The sequence below is a fragment of the Leucoraja erinacea genome, chromosome 2 (assembly GCF_028641065.1).
Source record: "Leucoraja erinacea ecotype New England chromosome 2, Leri_hhj_1, whole genome shotgun sequence".
Taxonomy (NCBI): Eukaryota; Metazoa; Chordata; class Chondrichthyes; order Rajiformes; family Rajidae; genus Leucoraja; species Leucoraja erinaceus.
In genome coordinates, this window is record NC_073378.1 from 81,420,366 (window position 1) to 81,440,418 (window position 20,053).

At 41.6% G+C, this 20,053-nt stretch overlaps 1 protein-coding gene across 3 annotated transcripts in view; it reads left to right on the plus strand.

Annotated features, from left to right (window-relative positions):
* bcl2b (BCL2 apoptosis regulator b) overlaps positions 1–20,053 on the plus strand; it is a 122,705-nt gene that overhangs the window by 10,618 nt on the left and 92,034 nt on the right. The window contains exon 2 of one of the 3 annotated variants that reach the window (XM_055659305.1): positions 930–1,664. The exons of the other annotated variants lie outside the window; for them this stretch is intronic. Within the exon in view, the coding sequence (XP_055515280.1) occupies positions 930–1,031 (102 nt within the window). The 3' untranslated portion in view covers positions 1,032–1,664. Of the gene's footprint in view, positions 1–929; positions 1,665–20,053 lie in introns of those variants that run through there. 3 annotated transcript variants of the gene reach the window in all.

Below are 20,053 nucleotides of genomic sequence, written 5' to 3' on the forward strand. Positions count from 1 at the left end.
TTTTAAAGGTTTGAGGCAGAAATAAATGTATGCAAATAATTATGCTGAAGAAATGCTGATATATTTAAGATTTAGCTGGAAAAGCTGGAAAAATTCAAATAAAGCATTCACAAAAAAATCTGGATGGAATCCAGAAGAGTTAGCAGCAGAGTTACCGTGAAATGCTTTGAATATAGTTTCTGAAATGAAACTTAAATAAATTTCCATCATCATTACAGAACTTTGTCACCTGATTTGTCTTGGTCAAACAGGTTATCTTTTGCCCCTTTGTGGATTATTTTGGTGCGCCCAACAGTAATCTTAATTTTAGGGGAGATGAACAGTCGTCATGTGGAAGAAGAAAATTGTGAACAATGACTTTAGACTTAATGAAAATAATTGACTTTCAGTTGAAAGTGTCCAAGGAACTTGGTGATTGCTGAACAACCCCCTGAACTGATAAACCAGTTGGCTCGCACAAATGATTTATGTCTTGACTTGTTTGAAGCACAGCCAACACCATGGTTACTTGTGGCCCTGTGCACCATAAATCCTTCTTTAGATTATGTAGCTTTTTAATTTTCCATTCTTGTGCATGCGTTTGAGAGCTGGCCTAAATTGAAATTTGGCTTTGCAGCATAATTTATACATTTTTAAAAGATGTATTATATTTTCATAATAATCGCACTGTTTATGTTTTGAATACAAGCTTCATTAAATATTAACAGATTCATTCATCATGACATGCTTCAAGATTTTCCCTGTAAGAAACAATGTCTTAAATCATATAACAACTGAATTGAGAATTATTTAGAATGGTTAGAGCAATCTTTTCTCTTTGTAAAATTATTCAGACTATATTAAAATTGAAAATTCATCAACATGTGAATAGATGAGTTAAAAACATGCATTGATCATTTTTATTACATTTATAATTTTGTGCATTGCAGACAATTGTGGTTATAAGCCTAAACATGTCATCAGATTTTGCTGAAGAAAACGTCTGCCCTGTGTGTGCCTGGTGTTCACAGTGCCTATTGGCCAGCAATTAGTAAAGAGGCAGAGATTCCTGATGTGTCACACATGGCCATGTTATTGGTGTGATGGCATTGCTCTATGGATGTTTACCAGAACATACAATAAAGCCTCTATGATTTTCATGAACAGTGCTTTTTGCAAATTTCATTTTCAATGTGTTGTCTGACAGTGAAAACCATGGGTACAATTTGGCTTTGCAGCATAATTTATACATTTTGAAAAGATGTATAGGTGATAGCTGATAGATACATGATTGGTGTGAACAATCAATAATTCCTTGTTCACTATTCGATCAATTATCATCCTTTTTTCAGGCTGCACTTCGAGGGAATTTTAAATACATTTCGATGAAATGTTTAAAGAAATAATCTGTTTCTATTTCTGTTCCATTCTGCCTCCTCCCTTTTCTAATTTTGCAGTCACAGAGAATGTACCAACTACGCACAGATACACAGTGCCCTCCATAATCTTTGGGACAAAGACCCATAATTTATTTATTTGCTTCTGTACTTCACAATTTGCGATTGGGGAAAAGAAAATCACATATGGTTAAAGTGCACATTGTTAGATTTTAATATAGGCCATTTTTTATACATTTTGGTTTCACCATGTAGGAATTACAGCAGTGTTTATACATAGTCCCGTCCCCCCCCCCCCCCCCCCCCCCCCCCCCCCCCCCCCCCACTGCAGGGCACCATAATGCTGGGGACACCGCAATGTCACGTAAATGAAAGTAGTCATGTCTAGTATTTTTGTTGCATATCCTTTACATGCAATGACTGCATGAAGTCTGCGATTCATGTACATCACCAGTTGCTGGGTGTCTTCTCTGGTGATGATCTGCCAGGCCTGTATTGCAGCCATCTTTAGCTTAAGCTTGTTTTGGGGGCTAGTCCCCTTCAGTTTTCTCTTCAGCATATTAAAGGCATGCTCAATTGAGTTCAGATCGGGAGATTGACTTGGCCACTCAAGAATTGACTATTTTTTAGCTTTGACAAACTCCTTTGTTGCTTTAGCAGTATGTTTAGGATCATTGTCTTGCTGTAGAATGAACGGCCGGCCAAAGAGTTTTTAGGAATTTGTTTGAACTTGAGCAAATAGGATGTGTCTATACATCCTATTGATGGTAGTAGCAGAATTCATTACGCTACTACCATCAGCAGTTGTATCATCAGTGAAGATAAGTGAGTCAGTACCTTCAGCACCACACATGCCCAGGCCATAACATACCCCCGCCGTGGTTTACAGATGAGGTGGTATCCTTTGGATCTTGGGTAGTTCCTCCTCACCTCCATACTTTGCTCTTGCCATCACTCTGATATAAGTTAATCTTCATCTCACCTTTTCCAGAACAGAAAAATAGAGAGAGAGGGGAGATGGATATAGAGAGAGGTGGGATACCACAAAAGCTGTATTGGAAATTATTACCTTTTCTCTGAAAGTATAAATATTATTTGAAATCCATTCACAAATCCTTTAAGGTCAGACAATATATTTTTGTTATTTTAAATGATGATTAATACTATACTTCAGGATTTTTTAAATACCAGATGCTATGGGAAAGCTCACTAACTGTTCCTCAATCTCTCAAACATGTGTCCATGTTTACCGTGTAGGACGAGAGCTATGGGCACAGAGGAGCATCACCATTTCCAACTTCTCTATCTAGTCACATACTTCTGACATAAAAATATTAACTGGGTCAAATTCATGGCATTCCCCATGTAGCAACACAGTAAGGGTACTTCCACTATGTGGTTCAAGAAAAGATCTTGTTAATTTGAAGTAATTGGGTAAGTGTAATCAAAGTTAGTACTGCCCAAAGATCCTCCAGGGGAGCAAGATAGATCACTCCTGCTAAATGCAATGGGCTGACGTGTAGTACGCAACGGAGCGGAACGTGGGCCCTTTTTTCATCCATTTCAGCGGGGGAACAGTTTGTGTTCATAAATTATAATTCTGAAAATGAGGAGAAGATTTTTAACAAAGAACTTTTATTTTTACGAGGATTTTTCCATAATGGGCTTCCGTCTCCGCACTAGTATCTTTGCTCCGCTTTGGGATCTTTGATGCGGAGAAGGAAGCCGGTAACGGAATTGGGGCCGAAAGTTGCCCAAGATCGTACTACGTCTTTTTTGTCGAGTGGGCTCTCTTGCTTGGTACTGCCCATGTTGCATGAGCGAATAGAGAGGTGGGAGGGTGCAGGGGGATGGAAGCACATTTAAAAAAACAAAACAAAAACAAAAACAATTTCCCCAGTTATGTAGAGAAACCTTCCAATTCAAATTGTTCATGAACCTTGCATTGGTCCATAGGTGGAGGTAAAGCATTGGGTTCATTGAATGTCAAGCAGAGTTTAGGTTGTATTTTTAACTGTCTGCAGAATGATCAATGGGGAAAAGCAGGATCTTGATACACAGGACTTTTTCATCATCTAGAACCGCACATGTGCATCACTGATTTTTACTTATCAGGAGGTGTCAGTAAATATCTTCTGAAAAGGGCAGAATGTAGAAGCAAAGAACTGCAGATGCTGGTTTATACCAAAGATAGATTCAAAGTGCAGGAAGAACTAGGCAGGTCAGGCAGCATCTCTGGAGAAAAAGGCTGGGTGATGTTTTGGGTCGGGACCCTTCTTCAGAAAGTAGCGGGACGGGGAGGAAGATCTGGAGGCGAGAAAAGACTAGGACCAATCGGGGCCAGCCACAAATGACCTCTGGCAGCGTGGTGCATGGTCGGTCCATTGTTGGCAAAGGAAGGTGTGATCTCAAGAGGGAAACTATGTGGAACAGGTTAAACGACTAAGGTGGAGGAAGAGGGCAAAGGGAGTGTAAGTAGAAGTTACTTAATATTGGAGAATTTAACTTTCGTACCACTGTGTTGTAAGCTACCCAAGCAAAATATGCAGTGCTGTTCCTCCAATTTGCGAGTGGCCTCACTCTGGCAATGGCCTAGTGGACAAAGTGTAAGTGTTCAGGGAAACGGTCATTGAGTCTACCTTTGGTCTCACACTTACCTATCACAGGACCCACATCGGGAACACTTGATGCAGTAGATGAGGATGTACATGTGAATCTTTGTCTGACAGGAAAGGACTGTCGTGGTCCCTGGATAGAGACGAGGGAGGAGGTATAGGTGTTGCATCTCCTGCGAGGGACAGGTGTTGCATCTCCTGCGGTTGCAGGGGAAAATATTTGGGGAGGCAATCGTTTGGGTGGGAAGGGATGTGTGAACCAAGGGGTTGTGGAGAGGGAGGAAAAGGATGGAAATGGGAAGATGTTATTAGTGGTGGGGTCCTTTAGGAGGTGACTGAAGTGTTGGATGCGGAGGCTGGTGGGATGAAAGGTGAGAACTATCCTAATTACTGCAGTTGATTCCTACACAAAAGAGGAAGGACAGAAAGGCCTGCACATAACGAGTATCTGCCATTGTCTTGGGCCATCCTAAAGCAATAGGCAGCAATACTTAATCTTGTTTTAGAAATGTTTTCCAGCTTGCAAACTCCCACAAAGAATATATCCTACAAAGAGCAGATAATCGACCAGAATGTTACTTAATTACCTTCAAAGTAGTGAAATTGTTGTCTAGATTTTGATAAAGGATTAAATTGCCCTTGGATTGACATCACTACAACTCTTTGAAGATTATAATGTCAATTTCTATATATTATTTTCATTTTTATTGGCAAATTATGAAGAAATCCGTGTATTTTTAAATATCCACGTATGGGTATTTTATATGCAATTTTAATGTAATTTTTCATGTTCTGGTTTTTGTTGGAGAAAATGTTTTATTTTTACGGAGAATATGTTAATATACTAGCTCCAAATTCCAGTGAGCCATGCTTATTTGTTGAGTGTCTGGTTATAATATTATAAGAAATTTGTTGAATATTGGTTCATTGATAAGACTTTAATAATCCTTTAGAGAATGGCAGCTTCAATTGCTTGGGTTTGTTAATCAAATCACATGAATCATTCTGACATTGTAATTTCTTTAAGTGCCCATGTTGTTATTTTGAATTATCAATTGTTTTTCAATATGTTGGGAGAGAGAGAGATACTAAAAGAACTTTTACAACTTTGGGAATGTCCAAAGTATTTTACAATTAGTTTACAACTAGTTTATAAAAAGTATTTTAGTCTTAGTTTTGTTTTTAGTTTATTGTTAGTTTATTATTTTCACTGCACCTTTTCCCTGTGTGATGTCCAGTCAGCGAAAAGGCTAGACATGATACAATCAAGCCATCCACAGTGTACAAATATAGGATAAAGGATATAACGTTTAATGCAAGATGAAGTCCAGTGAAGTCTAAGTGAAAATAGCTCAAATGTCTCCAAAGAGGTAGATGGGTCAGGTCTAGTTTGTAAGAGGACAGTTTTGTTGCCTGATAACAGCTGGGAAGAAACTATCCCTGAATCTGGAGGTATGAGTTTTCAAGCTTCTGTACCTCTTGCCTAATGGGAGAGGGCAGAATAGGGAGTGACCGGGATGAGCCTTGCCCTTGATTATGCTAGTGGCCTTGCTGAGGCAGTGTGAAGTGTAGATGGAATTGATGACAGGAAGGTAGGTTTGTATGGTGGTCTGGGCTTATGATGTGCACAACTGCAATTTCTTGTGGTCTTGGATGGAGCTGTTCCCAAAACATCCAGTGATGCATCCTGATAAAATTATTTCTAGGGCACATCTGTAGAAGTTGATGAGGGTTGTTGGGAACATGTTGAATTTTCTAAGCCTTGCAAGGAAGTAGAGGAGTTGGTGTGCTTTCTTGCCTATTGCTTTGATGTGGCTGGTCCAGGACAAATTGCTGGTGATATTTATTCTGAAGAAATTGAAGCTTTCAACCATCTCTACCTCGGCGCATTCAAGGTATGTGTGCCGCTTCTCTTCCTGAAGTCGATCACAATCTCCTTTGTCTTGCTGACTTTGAGGGAGAGGTTGTCATCTTGGCACCAGGTTAGGACATTCTCAGTCTTCTTTGTGTATTCCGTCTTGTCATACTTTAATATCCGGCCCACTTCAGTGGTGTCATCTGCAAATTTGCAAATTGAGATGGATTAGTCATTGGCTGCACAGTCACCAGTGTCTAAGGAGTATGGACGGGGGCTGAGAACATGTCCCCATGGTACTCCAGTCTTGAGTGTTATTGTGGAGGATGATTTGGCACTATCCTCCCTGATTGTGGTCAGGAAGTTGAGCATCCAGTTGCAGACAGTTGGAATTCTGGAAATGTGATGTCTATATATGGAATAGAAAGCTCCCACAGATATTGACTGGATAATCGGTTTTAGTAATGTTGAATAAGGAATCTATTCATGAAAATCTCAAATTCTCTTTTCCATACCCTAGCCATGTAATACTGTCAAGTGATTATTTAACAACAGATGCAATCACCACTTTCATCTGGCGGCCTATAAAAAGGGAAGGTTGTTGGGTATCTTTTATCCTTTTAAAGGGAGTAGATGGTTTTATTTTGCTTGGGGTTAATTTATATCTGATTTTTTGCTGATGGACTAAATTATTTTGGAGATAGTTCTACAAGGAAATTGCCGGATGTTCTGTATACAGTAATTTGACAATTGGTTTGAATTTTTACGCAATTATTGCAATATTGTCAAAGGCCTTAGGAGTCTAACAAAGTTGTGCTACTGCTTTGCTTAGTATTGTGAAGAATTCAAGTTTTTTGGAGAAATGCTGTAATGGAGTTGATGTCTTTTGCCATACTCACTGGTTTATGCAAGATTGACTGTACTGAGTCTTAATGCAGGAGCTTTAAATTTGACATTGCACCTTCCTTCCTTTCGTATCAGATTCCACCAGTTGCACGTGGTAGTTCTCACCGTGGATCTGCGATTTCAAAATACCACGTACACAATCACATGGGTGATTGATTGCACTAGGCTCAACGTCATAGTTAAGGCCCCCCTCTGAGAAACATCAAGCTGACTCTGCTGAGATATGCTAATTTGTCGTTTTGCTATTGCTTTATTTCATTGTTGTAATGTCACATTACAGACATTGCCGGCTTCCATGGAACCATGGATATGTTTATGCTGGAAGTATTTTGTGCTGTCAGGGCATTTGGCTGTGTTACAGGGTTCCCCAAAGTTAATGCATTGCATGCAAACTTCTTGGCAACATTTCACAAGGATTTTGCCCCCTGTGCATAACTGTTCTTTGGTAGCCTGTGCAGATTGCTCTTCCTCACTGTGCTTTGCCCATCCGACGATCATTAGAATATGAACTCTTTCCTTATCTCTCTGCTCCCCAGGAGCTGCGGTTTGTATTTTGAGGTCCCTCTTTAAGGGCTGATTGCTGAAGATATGTGCTAGTAAATGCTTGCTGCTGCAAAACAGAAAGGTATTACAGGCAGTGATGTTTTCAAATAGATGTTGACAAATATTGCAATCTCTCTGGAGTTTATCAGTGCACTATTAGTAGGTTATTCAAGTCCTTTTAACAGTAGTAAGCTGCCACACTCATATTTTATAGATCTAGTATTTTGGAGATAATTATTTCAATTGATTGTTCTTGAGATGTTCCATTTAATCAACACCGGATATGATTTAGGCAGCTGTCGCTTTTTTACTAAATATTTTTAATTGCATCATTTTTAATCAAAGTAGATTCTCAAAAGTGGCTGAACATGAGCTTGTGTAAGTAAAATGCCTTTAGCAGAATTTGCTCTTCATAGCTGCCCATTGTGATGCACGTCATACAGTTCTCGTTAAACCAGCTGTTGTGAACTTGGGTCCATGTACTCCTGCACCCCTTAACATTTCCGACAATACAATCCCTTATTTGGTGGAGCCAAGTATGCTGCAGTTCAAGTGGACTATTTTAACAAATCAGATAGTAAATAATATCATGCCAAGCTAGTCACATAACTACATATCAGTATAGCAAGAATTTTGGGAGCTGTTTCAATAATGTTGTAATACCCTCAATGCACATCTACATTGATGAAATATTCATATTCTTATCTTTATATTGTGATGCACACGTTGACTTTTGAACATTTTTTATTTGACAATAAAACTAGTTGTGTGTTATTTTAATGTGTTGTTGGAAATGTTAATCAATTTGGAAAATATATATTTGGGTTAAAGTTTGTCCCTTGGGTCTTAACACTACATTTGGGTCTGGAACAGTGCATGGATTATTATCTGTGATTCATGTTGGCAGTTGTGCAGCCATCTGCTGTGGTACTAATTGGCATGACGACTATCTGACTGTTCTATGGCCTGGCTTTATTTTTTAATTAATTGTTAAATTGGGTTTGCAACTAAAATAGGAAGCTGTCTCCAAATAGAAAACCTTGAAATATTGTTTGAGATTACTTATTAAACTCGCAAGAGCCATGAAACCATACAATGGTATATTTTTAGATGGGAAGGCCTTTTTATACCAATACATGTTTTTTTTTTGTGCTGTTTGGCACAACAGAACATTCTCATGAGCCAAGAAACTATTTTCTGAAATATTTTAAATCGTTTATATCCTTAGATTCAGAATGTTCTTTTCAGAAATACACAATGTTATGTTCAATTACAATATCTAGCTTTATTGTATCAAAGTAACATTCTTTCCCATGGAAAGTTTTTGTATAGCGATTGTGTTTTTCTCTTTTGTGCTTAAGATTCTTCATAATTTAATAATAATCCCAGTGAGTGAGAATAAAAATGCCATTGGAGCACTTCATCTCTCTATGTATATTATAAAGCATTACTTACACATTTTATAAAATATTTTACTCGCCTATTTTACAGCTTGAACAATGTAATATTTCAAGCCTATTTGTAAACTTTGGTTCCATGTCAATGTGATTTATAGCACATTGGAAAAGATAGTAATTGAAACTTCATATGACTATAGATTTGTACAGGGGTTGTCATGGGTTATGCAGAGAAGGAGGAGAACGGGGTTAGGAGGGAGAGATAGATCAGCCATGATTGAATGAGTTAGGGTCTGAATACTTATGTAAATGTGACATTTCAGTTATTTCTTTGCAAAAATTTCTAAACACCTGTTCTTGCTTCTTCATTCTGGGGCATTGTGTGTAGATTGATGATAATAATAAAAAAGAGAATTTAATCCATTTTAAAATAAGGCTGTATCGTAACAAAATGTGGAAAAAGTGAAGAGGTCTGAATACTTTCTGAAATCACTGTATATTCCATCGAACCTCAGCAAATGTACGGTAAAGACCGTGCTGACTGGCTGCATCAAAACCTGGTTCAACAACTTGAACACCCAGGATTGAAAAAGGCTGCAGATAGTGGTTTATCGCAAGTTCTGACCTCTCCCCAATGGGAGGCAAAACGTCACCCATTCCTTCTCTCCAGTGATGCTGCCTGTCCTGAGTTGCTCCAGCTTTTGTCTATCTTTGGTTTAAACCAGCATCTGCAGTTCCTTCCTACACAGCTGATATCAAGACCCACAGCACCCTAGCCTTGCTCACATCTTACTCCTACTATCAGGAAGGAGGTACAGCTCAAAAACAGCTTTTTCCTAGCTTGAACATTGCACAAGGCTAACCACAGCTCACCTCGGCAAAAGTGTGAGGTGTTGAATTTTGGATGATCAAATTTTATAGGGAAAGGTTTACAATAGTTAGGGTGACTACAATGGACTTGGTGTTGGTTGCACTACTTCAGTTTTACATTACTATGGTCTGGTTACCACCAATTGCTAATTATTAATTTATTGTATTATTGATTGTATATTTATTTGTGTGGTATTCAATTGGGATGTTGGGAGAGCTGCAACAAGTATGGATTGCAGGTACATATGACAATTATACACACTTGACGAGCTATAAGGAGAGGTTGTACAAACTTGGATTGCTTTTCCTGGAGTGTCAGAGGCTGTCGGGTGACCCGAGAGAAACATGTAAATGAATGAAAAACGTTATGGTCACATGTGACAAATCACAGTGAAATTCTTTGCTTGCATTCCTTGCCAAGGTATGCAATAGTCGCCCATGTAGGGCACTTGCAAAGTTACAAATTCCCCAACCACCCCCCCCTCCCCCATCCGTGCCAGTTCCCCCATTGTTCTTCTCCCCTTCTTGGCGGTCCCCTCACACCGGGTCCACATTGTCCATTGTTTTTCCTCCTTCTCACGGCGGTCCCCACATGCCGGGTCTTCCTTCCTTCCTTCCTTCCTTCCTTCCTTCCTTCCTTCCTTCCTTCCTTCCTTCCTTCCTTCCTTCCTTCCTTCCTTCCTTCCTTCCTTCCTTCCTTCCTTCCTTCCTTCCTTCCTTCCCTCCCTCCCTCCCTCCCTCCCTCCCTCCCTCCCTCCCTCCCTCCCTCCCTCCCTCCCTCCCTCCCTCCCTCCCTCCCTCCCTCCCTCCCTCCCTCCCTCCCTCCCTCGGCAGCAACATCCTTGCTTCATGTGTCCTTCTCGTCCGTCGGTCGGCGCCATCATCGGCTGCCACACTGACCTCTTCACAACGCTGAGGCCTCCATGGTGCCGACCCGGACCCCAGCCGCGGGCTCCGTCAGCTGCTCCGCTGATCCGGTCTCCGACCCGCGAGGCCCCGTCCGGGCTCTGACCCAGGCTTCTCCGTGGCCATCCCTGTGGCATCCAGACCACGGCGCCTCGATACAGGCCTCTGGCCACATTCCCAGTCCATGACCCGTCGGGAATCCTTCTGCCGCATGGCCCGGCGGGAAAATTATGAGAGGCATAGATAGAGTGGAAGTGTCAAATTTAAGGTGAGGGGAAAATGTTCAAAGATGGGTCCAGTTTTGACAAGGGTAGGTGCCTAAACCACACCATCAGGGTAGGGGGTGAAAGCGGACATGATAGCACATTTAGATTGGCACATGCTGAAGAGGAAAGAGATGAATATGCCGTGTGCTGCCAAATGGCATGAGTTTAAATGAGCCTTGCAGTCAGCACAGATATCGTGTGCTGAAGGTCATGTTCCTGTTTTGCACTGATCTAGGTTCTGTTTCTGTGTTGAAGATCAGATTATTGATCTGCTCTCTCCCACTTCATATCATTTTGTTGGAATCCTGATTTATAGTTCCAATTCAATGTGGAAATTGCACTGTACTTTTACACAATGGCTTCATCTCATGATGCCTTGGGCATATATCATGTGGCTAACTTCTGTTTTTCATACCTTCTGATTTTTTTGTTGTTGTATGAATTGCAGGCCAATGTCAACATCACAGTGTTATAGATTCAGTTGACTGAACTTTGAAATTCACATGACAATTAAAATAACTATTATAAAGGGAAAATCAGTCCAATTAGTCATTTGTGTCAATAGTGTAATCATGGGTTAGTCTCATGAGTGTTTATAGCCTCTTAACTGTTCCGAGCCTGACATTTACACGTGATCAAATATTGATTCTAATATTTTCACCAAATATTAGAAACTAAGAAACCTGCAAGAAAAAAGAGGCAATGCAACCCAATGTGTTCCTTTGGCTGAAGAGAATGCGCGTGAACACTTGTGTACGTGTACATAAAATCTGTGTGTGTGTGTTCATTTGGCTGAAGAGAATGATTTGGACTTAACTGTATATATATATATATGTATGTGTGTCTTGCATTGATCTCTTCAGCCACAAGCGACATTGCTCTAGCCGAGGTTTGGAGCAAGCGGCCAACAACTAGGATCAGCCATCACCGAGTGGGGCCTACAAAAAATATAGATGGAAATTAATATTTTCCTCCCAACATCCATTCAGCATTGAGTTCCAGCTCAAAACCTCGTAGTGATGTATTTTTTTCAAATCCTCAATTACCATTTAATCTTTCCATCTATCAATGTAAGTAAATCTGTGGTCCCAAGTTACTCTTTTCATTGCTAAAGAAAATTAGACCTTGCTGTTAAAACTGTCTAGGCCTCATGCATAATTATACATCTTAATTAAATCTCACTGGTGTCTCCTTCATTCCATTAAGAGCAATCTCTTCCCCTAACTATAATCCTCCTCAACCTGAATATAACACTCTGGTGCGGTTACAACAGCCTGACCAGAACGGAATTGGTAGGCATTAGTTTTACCTGCGGATGAACACGATCTTACACGATTCAATGTGGAAATTGCATTATTCTGGTCTGATTAACCCTCCTAGTGCCGATCAACGATCCACGCACATTAACACTATCCGACACACAGGAGTGACAAGTTACAATGTTACCAAGCCAATTAACGTATAAACCTGTTTATCTTTGGAGTGTGGTAGGAAACATTCCAAAGGAAAAATCTCCGTACAGTCAGCACCCATAGTCAGGATTGTACCCAGGCCGGTGTGTGCGCACAAATACGCGCACTTTTGCACGCACAACTCTACCGCTGTGCGACCCTAAAATAGTGGAAATACTTGCAGGTGGAGTAGCAAATGTGAAGAGAAAACAGATTCTGGTTATTGACCTCTTAAAACTGGGAAATCTGAGAAGTGAAACAAGTTTGTAACGTCGCAGAACAATATCTGGCCTGAAAGAGTGCAGTACAGTGAATAACAAATGGTGTGTCAGGATAGAAAGTATCCAATGTGCCACATAACTACCTTCCCTACCTCCCTCTTATCGATAGGGATCTGTGGATAGGTGTTGAAACTTATGTATCTCCGATTGTTGCATTTGTTGTGAATTCCCTTTTGCCGAATGGCCTCCTCCTGCTCATATTGTCTATTGTCTATTGTCTATTCCCTTTTGCCACTTAATGCTCATCTGAAATGCATTGTCCCCATATGGTTCTGGCTTAAATTTATTTTGGGTATTTTTCTATTCACCCAACTGACTTAAGTGCATGTTTCGTGCATGTAGTTCATATGCTGCTCTTCTACGTTTTCCCCTTTTGTCTGAGTAAACTGATAGGCCAACAGATATTTTCCAATAACCGATTTGGTTGCCTGTAACTTGTAACAGTGCTTTCTGCAATTTGCAAAAATGCTATGCTTGTGTGAGTATTGAGACAATTTTCCATTCTCTAATAGAGAAAATGCAGTCTCCAGCCAAATAACTCGGGTTAGCTATGCAACAGGTCAGCTTGATGCGTGTAGAAAAACTTATTTGTCCTCTTGGCATATAGCTCAATTAACCCGATCATGGGAACATGCAATTTTCCAATGCTAAATTCCGTTTTCCAATATGATTTGCTTTTAGGTCTGTAATTATTGTCCAAGTACAGGTGCACAACCTTTTATCCGAAAGCCTTGGGACCAGACACTTTTCGTAATTCAGAATTTTTCGGCTTTCTGAATGGAAGATTTTTAGCGTAATTTTAACGGCTGGCGCAGTGGTAGAGTGCTCGGCTCGTATCCGTAAGGTCGCGAGTTTGCGCCTCGATCCCGGCAGTTACTCGATCGCGAGTTTGAGTTTTCAATGTCGTTTTTTTTTGCAGAATAGGAGAGAATAGGGTGGGTTAGGCTGGGATCATTCTCTGCGAGATGATCTTAGTGGAAGTGATTGACCACCATTCTCAAAAGCCACTGTGTCTCCCTGTCCTTCCAACTCCAGAGGAATCCGCTCCCCGATGGGCCGCTACGGCGACAAGTGGCAGTTCGCCCACAGCCCGAGCTGCGCCACCCTAAGAACAAGACGTACCTTGCACACCATCAGCTTCTGCCCCTACGGGGAGCGTGTTCCTCTGGAGTTGGAGCGGGGCTGTGCTGGAGTTGCTGATCTGGGATCTCCGTGCTTGCAGTGGGCCTGGGGGTCGGTGTCCCGATGAGGGGGTGCAGCTCGGGCTGTGGGCGAACTGCCACGTCGCCGTAGCGGCCCATCGGGGAGCGGCTTCTGGTGGTCCTGACGTCTCTCAGCTCCTGTCCAGGGGGGTGGCCGGAGACGTCAGGACCAACAGGAACCCGCTCCCCGATGCGCCGCTACAGCGACAAGTGGCAGTTCGCCCACAGCCCGAGCTGCGCCCCCTCATCCGCAACCCGGGTTCCTCTGGAGTTGGAGCGGGGCTGGGCTAGAGTTGCTGCTGGCTGTGAGTCTATGGGATCTCCGTGCTTGCAGTCGGTGTCCCGTTGGTCCTGACGTTTCCGGCCACCCCCCTGGACTGGAGCTGAGACTGGGAACTGTACCGCCCTTGCCCCCTCCCTCTGCAACTGCAAACAACCCCACAGTTCCCAGTCTCAGCTCCTGTACAGGGGGGTGGCCGGAGACGTCACAGCCCGAGCTGCGCCGCCTCATCCGCAACCCCAAGACCAAGACGTACCTTGCACACCATCAGCGTCTGTCCCTACGGGGAGCGTGTTCCTCTGGAGTTGGAACGGGGCTGGGCTGCTGCTGGCTGTGGGTCTCTGGGATCTCCGTGCTTGCAATGGGCCTGGGGGCCGGTGTCCCGTTGGTCCTGACGTCTCCGGTGACTGGCACTGATCCTTCTGGCATCGCCGACTTGAAGACAGTGCAAAGGCCCCGTACCGGTGCAATGGGCGGGGAGCTGGAGAGGGGAGGAAAGGGGTCACACACATGGCCGGGAAGCAGAGGGGTGTAGGTGGGGTGAAACTGAAGGGAGCAACAATCTGCTGCTGCCTGCCCACTGAGTTTAAAAAGTTCCCACGCAAGACTCACGATACACTGTGTATCGTGAGTCTACCGTGGGAACTTTTTAACTCAGCGGGCAGGCAGCAGCAGATTGTCAATTATTAACCCTCCCGCGCAATATACCCTCACCTTCTCTTTTATGAATGGGGATTTAGTTCCCCTTTCTTCGAGGACGGACCGGAGGTTCCGCTGTCACCTCTGCAGGCCGCCCTCGGTGAACGTCTTCAAGGACCTTTCTCCAAGGACCGAAAAAATGTCCGCTATTCGGAGCTTTTCGTTATTTGGAACTTCGGATAAAAGGTTGTGCACCTGTATTGCCATACTATAATGTGAGATTGGCTGGGACTTGAGTAGAGTCCAACACTAAAACAGTGAGACTATCAGGGGCGTGGAAGCTAATTTTGAGAATTGAACATTACCTGGTGGTAGAGAAGACTTGGTGTAATGTATTTAAGGAAAATTGAACATATATTATGATCACTTGACAGCCCTACAATTAACTGGCCCTGCCGCAAACTTGATCATTTGCTCCGTGTACCTCACCCCCTCTCTATCAGACACTTTCTTTAAAAAAACATATTTTTGACAATAGGTTAGACAGCGACTTTAGTTGCAGTCTGTTACTGAGGAAAGTTGTGAATGCTTGCATGCAAGCACTGTAAACGGCTTGAGTTTGCATCGTGTCTGGGTTAGTGGAAAGATGCTGCCAGGCAGTAAATGGGTGTAATTGACACCAGGGAATTTTTCACACTCATTCTTGGAGAAAAATGGAAAGTACGCAAAAGCTTTCTGATTTACACCGCCCCAGTCAGCATTTCCAAGGCTGACCTTTGTTTTACACATCCACACCCTGTAGTCTTTAGTCTTACTTAATCTTAATTATTTGATATCTCTATCTGATCCTCCAGTTTTTGAGAGCCATGGGAGGAGCCCTTCCTGACTCTTGATCTTGCAGGCAAAATTATTTTGTATACTGGCCATGTTACATTACAGCTGCTTTTTTTTGTCACTTATTGAAATGTTATTTACTTCCATACTTTACTCATCTGGAACGTGGTGTGTTTGTTGCTTTTCATTGCTCCAGTTTAATATAGGAGGCAAATAAGCCTTTGGAAGACAATGAAAGAAACTATTGTTAACCAACTTGCTTGCTGGTACTTCCTATTTATTTTCTATTAATTTATTTTTGATGAAAGAGCAGTTGAATGAATCATCTTGGTGAGGGATGTAGTCACCTACAGATGGGGAAGAGAACAGCAACAGATTTCTCAGCTACATATGCTTTAACAATATTACACAGTTCCTACTGCAGTCAAATTTCCAACTGTCATATGGAATTCATCTTTTGATCTCTATTATTATTATTTTTCCAAGGAAAGAAAATGAAGGGTGCACAGCATCTTGACAAGTGAAATAGAATGTGATCAACTAGGTCAATGAATGCTGCTAGGCAGAGGGGTCTAATGCAAGTGGTAAATCATTAATCTGTATTATTATATCTCTAAGAAGAGGAATTGAAAGGTTCTTGGAGTTAAATGAACAAGTACTCTGCTATTTTCTTTTGTCAAACCTTTTTTGTAATTTCTAACCATTCACTCAAAAGACACAAACTAATCAAGCAACATGATTGACAAATGAGTGTTGCAATATACATTGTGAACTATGACTCCATCTACACGTTACGCTGCCTCCGAAAGCAACCAACACAACCAAAGGCCTGTAAAAACAAGGGGGAAGTGCAGATGTAAATTTTCCAAAAAGAGCAAAAAATACTGGAATAACTCAGTAGGTCAGGCAGCATCCCTGGAGATCATGAATAGGTGAATTTCTGGGCAGGGACCATTCTTGTACCAGCACTTCTCCTCCACCCCGCTCTTCACCTTGAACCTATGTCCTCTGGTTCTCGATTCCCCTACTCTGGACAAGAGATTCTGTGCATTACTCGATCTATTCCTCTCATGATTTTATACACCTCTATAAGATCACCCCTCATCCTCCTGTTCTCCAAGGAAGAAAGACCCAGCCTACTCAACCTCTCCCTGTAGCTCAGACCCTCTAGTCCTGGCAATATCCTCATAAATCCTCTCGGAACCCTTTCAAGCTTGACAATATCTTGCCTATACCATGATGCCCAGAACTGAACACAATACTCTAAATGTGGTCTCACTAATGTCTTATACAACTGCAACATGACCTCCCAACTATACTCAATATTCTGACTGATGAAGGCCAATGTGCCAAAAGCCTTTTTGGCCATCTTATCTACCTGCAACTTGACCTTCAAGGAAACATGCACCTGTTCTCCAAGATCCCCCAGCTCTACAATACTCCCCAGAGGCCTACCATTCGGTGTGTAGGTCCTGTCCTTGTTAGACGTCACAAAATGCCACACCTCGCATTTCTCCATATGAAATTTCATCAACCATTCCTCAGCGCACCTGGCCAATCGATTAAGATCCTGCTGCAATCTTTCACAATGTTTCTTCACGTTCATGTTAGAAAATATTTTAGAAATCAGTTTTTTTTAAATAATTTATGAATCCACTTACGATGTTTTGGGATTGAGGCATTCAGTGAGTGTAAAATGCCTGAAAGTGAGTTCCTTAGTTGGGAATTATCTTAAGTTCATTAATACTTTGCTATACTCCTGCAAGTTGCTCCATACTTGAGATTGTTGTATCATCCGCTTAGCACGATGTGCCTTGAAATATAATTTCATATTTTTAGCACAGCTGTATTTAAAGGACAATTGTGATAAAATGGACTTGGCAAATGCTTTTTCGATGCTCGGCTTGTAAATACCCACGGAGCTGGGTGTGTGAAGTATGTGAAAATTGTATTACATCAAACGCATTGTCTTTAAGAACAATGAACCATAAATTAAGATTGTTTAAAATTATAGAGGGCCAAATACAGAATTAGAATACATTGTTTAAGGAGCAAAGGATGTTCTTGTATGATTTAATGGGTAGCTGACTTTGTTTTAGGATCAATTTTATTCAACTGAATGTTGTACTGTTCTATGGATGTGTTAACTCAGATATGCAAATCCTTTTTTATCAATGTGGTAAGTTATAATTACCTGACAGCTGAGAAAGCTGAGCCTTTACCAAGAAGCAAAGTGCGGAAGGAACTTGGCAGGCCAGACCACACTGTGGTGGAAGATAAACGGATGATGTTTCTGGTCAAGATCCTGAAGAATTTGCTCAAGATTCCAGTATCTACCGTCTTGTATGTTTGGGCATGTGGTGATTTGTTCAACAAAAACTGAAATTGCTGGAAACACTCAGCAGGTCAGACCGCATCGGAAGGAAGAGAAACGGTCAACATTACAGATCGGAAATGCTTGTGCTGTTTTTATGTGCGTTGTTGTTGTACCTGTGAAAATTTGAGTGTAGTGGTAAGTATAACATGATCTTCACTTGTCAGATGAAGATTTTTTATAAATGAGAGTTCGAGGTGAACCTGTCCAATGAAGGGTTCCTGTGCTGTATTTTGCTGAGATGGTATATTCGGATTTTTTTCATGCCATTAGATGACCTTGGTAAAACCAGGGCTATGTGCATGTTAGGGTTGGGAGGCTAATAGGATCATTCGTCCCTCCAATAATTATGGAGTAGTCAAGTTTGGAGTGCAGGTACGATCTAGGATTGCAGGTATATAGTTCCTTTAAAGTGGCATCGCAAGTAGAGAGGGTGGTCAGGAATTATTTCGGCACGGTGGCCTTCATCAGTTAGAGCATTGAGCACAGACTTTGGGAGGTCATGTTACAATTATATACGACATGCGTCATTGAGTGATAAAGTGTGGAACACGGCCGTTGGCCCAACTTGCCCACACCGGCCACTAGTCCCACCTGCCTGCGTTTGGTCCATATCCCTCCAAACCTGTCCTAAGCATGTACCTATCTAACCGTTTCTTAAACGTTGGGATATACCTGCGTCAAATACCTCCTCTGGCAGCTTGTTCCATACCCACCCACCACCTTTTGTGTGAAAATGCTACCCCTCAGATTTCTATTAAATCTTTTCCCCATCACCTTAAACCTATGTCCTCCACTCCTTGATTCACCTACTCTGGGCAAGAGACTCTGTGCATTTACCCGATCTATTTGTCTCGTGATTTTATACATGAGTTTATATACAAACGTGGTGAGGCCACATTTAGAGTATTGTATTCAGTTTTGGTCATCATGTTATAGTAGTGATGTTGTCAAGCTGGAAAGGATGCAGAGAAGATTTACAAGGATGTTGCCAGGACTCGAGGGCCTGTTCTTCGGGAGAGGTTGAGCAGGCTGGGACTTTATTCGGAGCGCAGGAAGATGAGGGGTGATCTTATGAAGGTGTACTATATAATGGGAGGAATAGATTGGGAAAATACACAGTCTTTTGACCAGAATAAGGAAATCAAGAACCAGAAGACACCGGTTTCAAGTGAGGGGGAGAAGATTTAATAGGAACCCGAGGGGTATCTTTTTTAAGCAAAGGGTGGTGGGGGAGGGGGTATATGGAACTAGATGCCAGAGGAGGGAGTTGATGCAGGTACTGTCATAATGTTTAAGAGACATTTGGACAGGTACGTGGATAGGTTTAGAAGGATAAGGGCCACTTGCAAGCAGGTGGGACTGGTGTGGATGGGACATCACTTGTTTGTTGGTCTATTTAATGTATGATTAGTATAAATGGGTGTTTCATGATTGACATCATGAACCTGTTTTCAAGCTGTATGGGTGTTTGACGTTTAATCTTTCCAGTCAATAAACCAATATACTACTTTTCAGTTGCGAGTTGATCCTGACCCAAAACCTAAGTCTGAAGAAGAACCCCAATCTGTATCATCATCAGAGATGCTGCCTGACTTGCTGAGTTACTCCAGCACTGTGTCTTTTTGTGCGAACCATCATCGGAATTCTTTGTAGTTACTTTTCAGTTACTCTTGGGCTGGATTAACTGTAATTTCCAATTGGAGATTTAATAGTGTATTTTTCTTCAGCTGCAACAGACCATGTTCCATCTATAATGAAAGCCGTTTTGAAATACTAAATATATTAAACAATAATAATTCTGATAAATTGAGCATACATCCAAAAATGTGCTCACCTGCCTGGTGAAATGGAGATTTACTGAATGGTTTTATTTTCAAATGATATGCTTGCATTGTTTTTTTTTTGTCAAATGTGGAATAATAAAGGTTCAACGGGAATCTTCTGCTTTTATTAAAACTACCAATGAGAATTGGATTCAAAGACATCAATGATTTTTGTTTATTATTGTTGCTCTTTGAGCAACTTTTCTGATTTGTTAGGTGCCCACCTCCCTTCCAATAGCTCATCCTATCATTATATCTGCTTCTATATTGCAGGTTTGACAGCTTCAATGTCATCTATTATTAACAATATATTTTATGCAGCCCATCTCATCAGATGTATAACTTAATGTCGAGTACAGTCAACTGAGGAAAGTGTAGCCGGCATGTGGCTGTACTGTTGAGGTGTTTAGATATTGAAATCAGCAAGAAGAT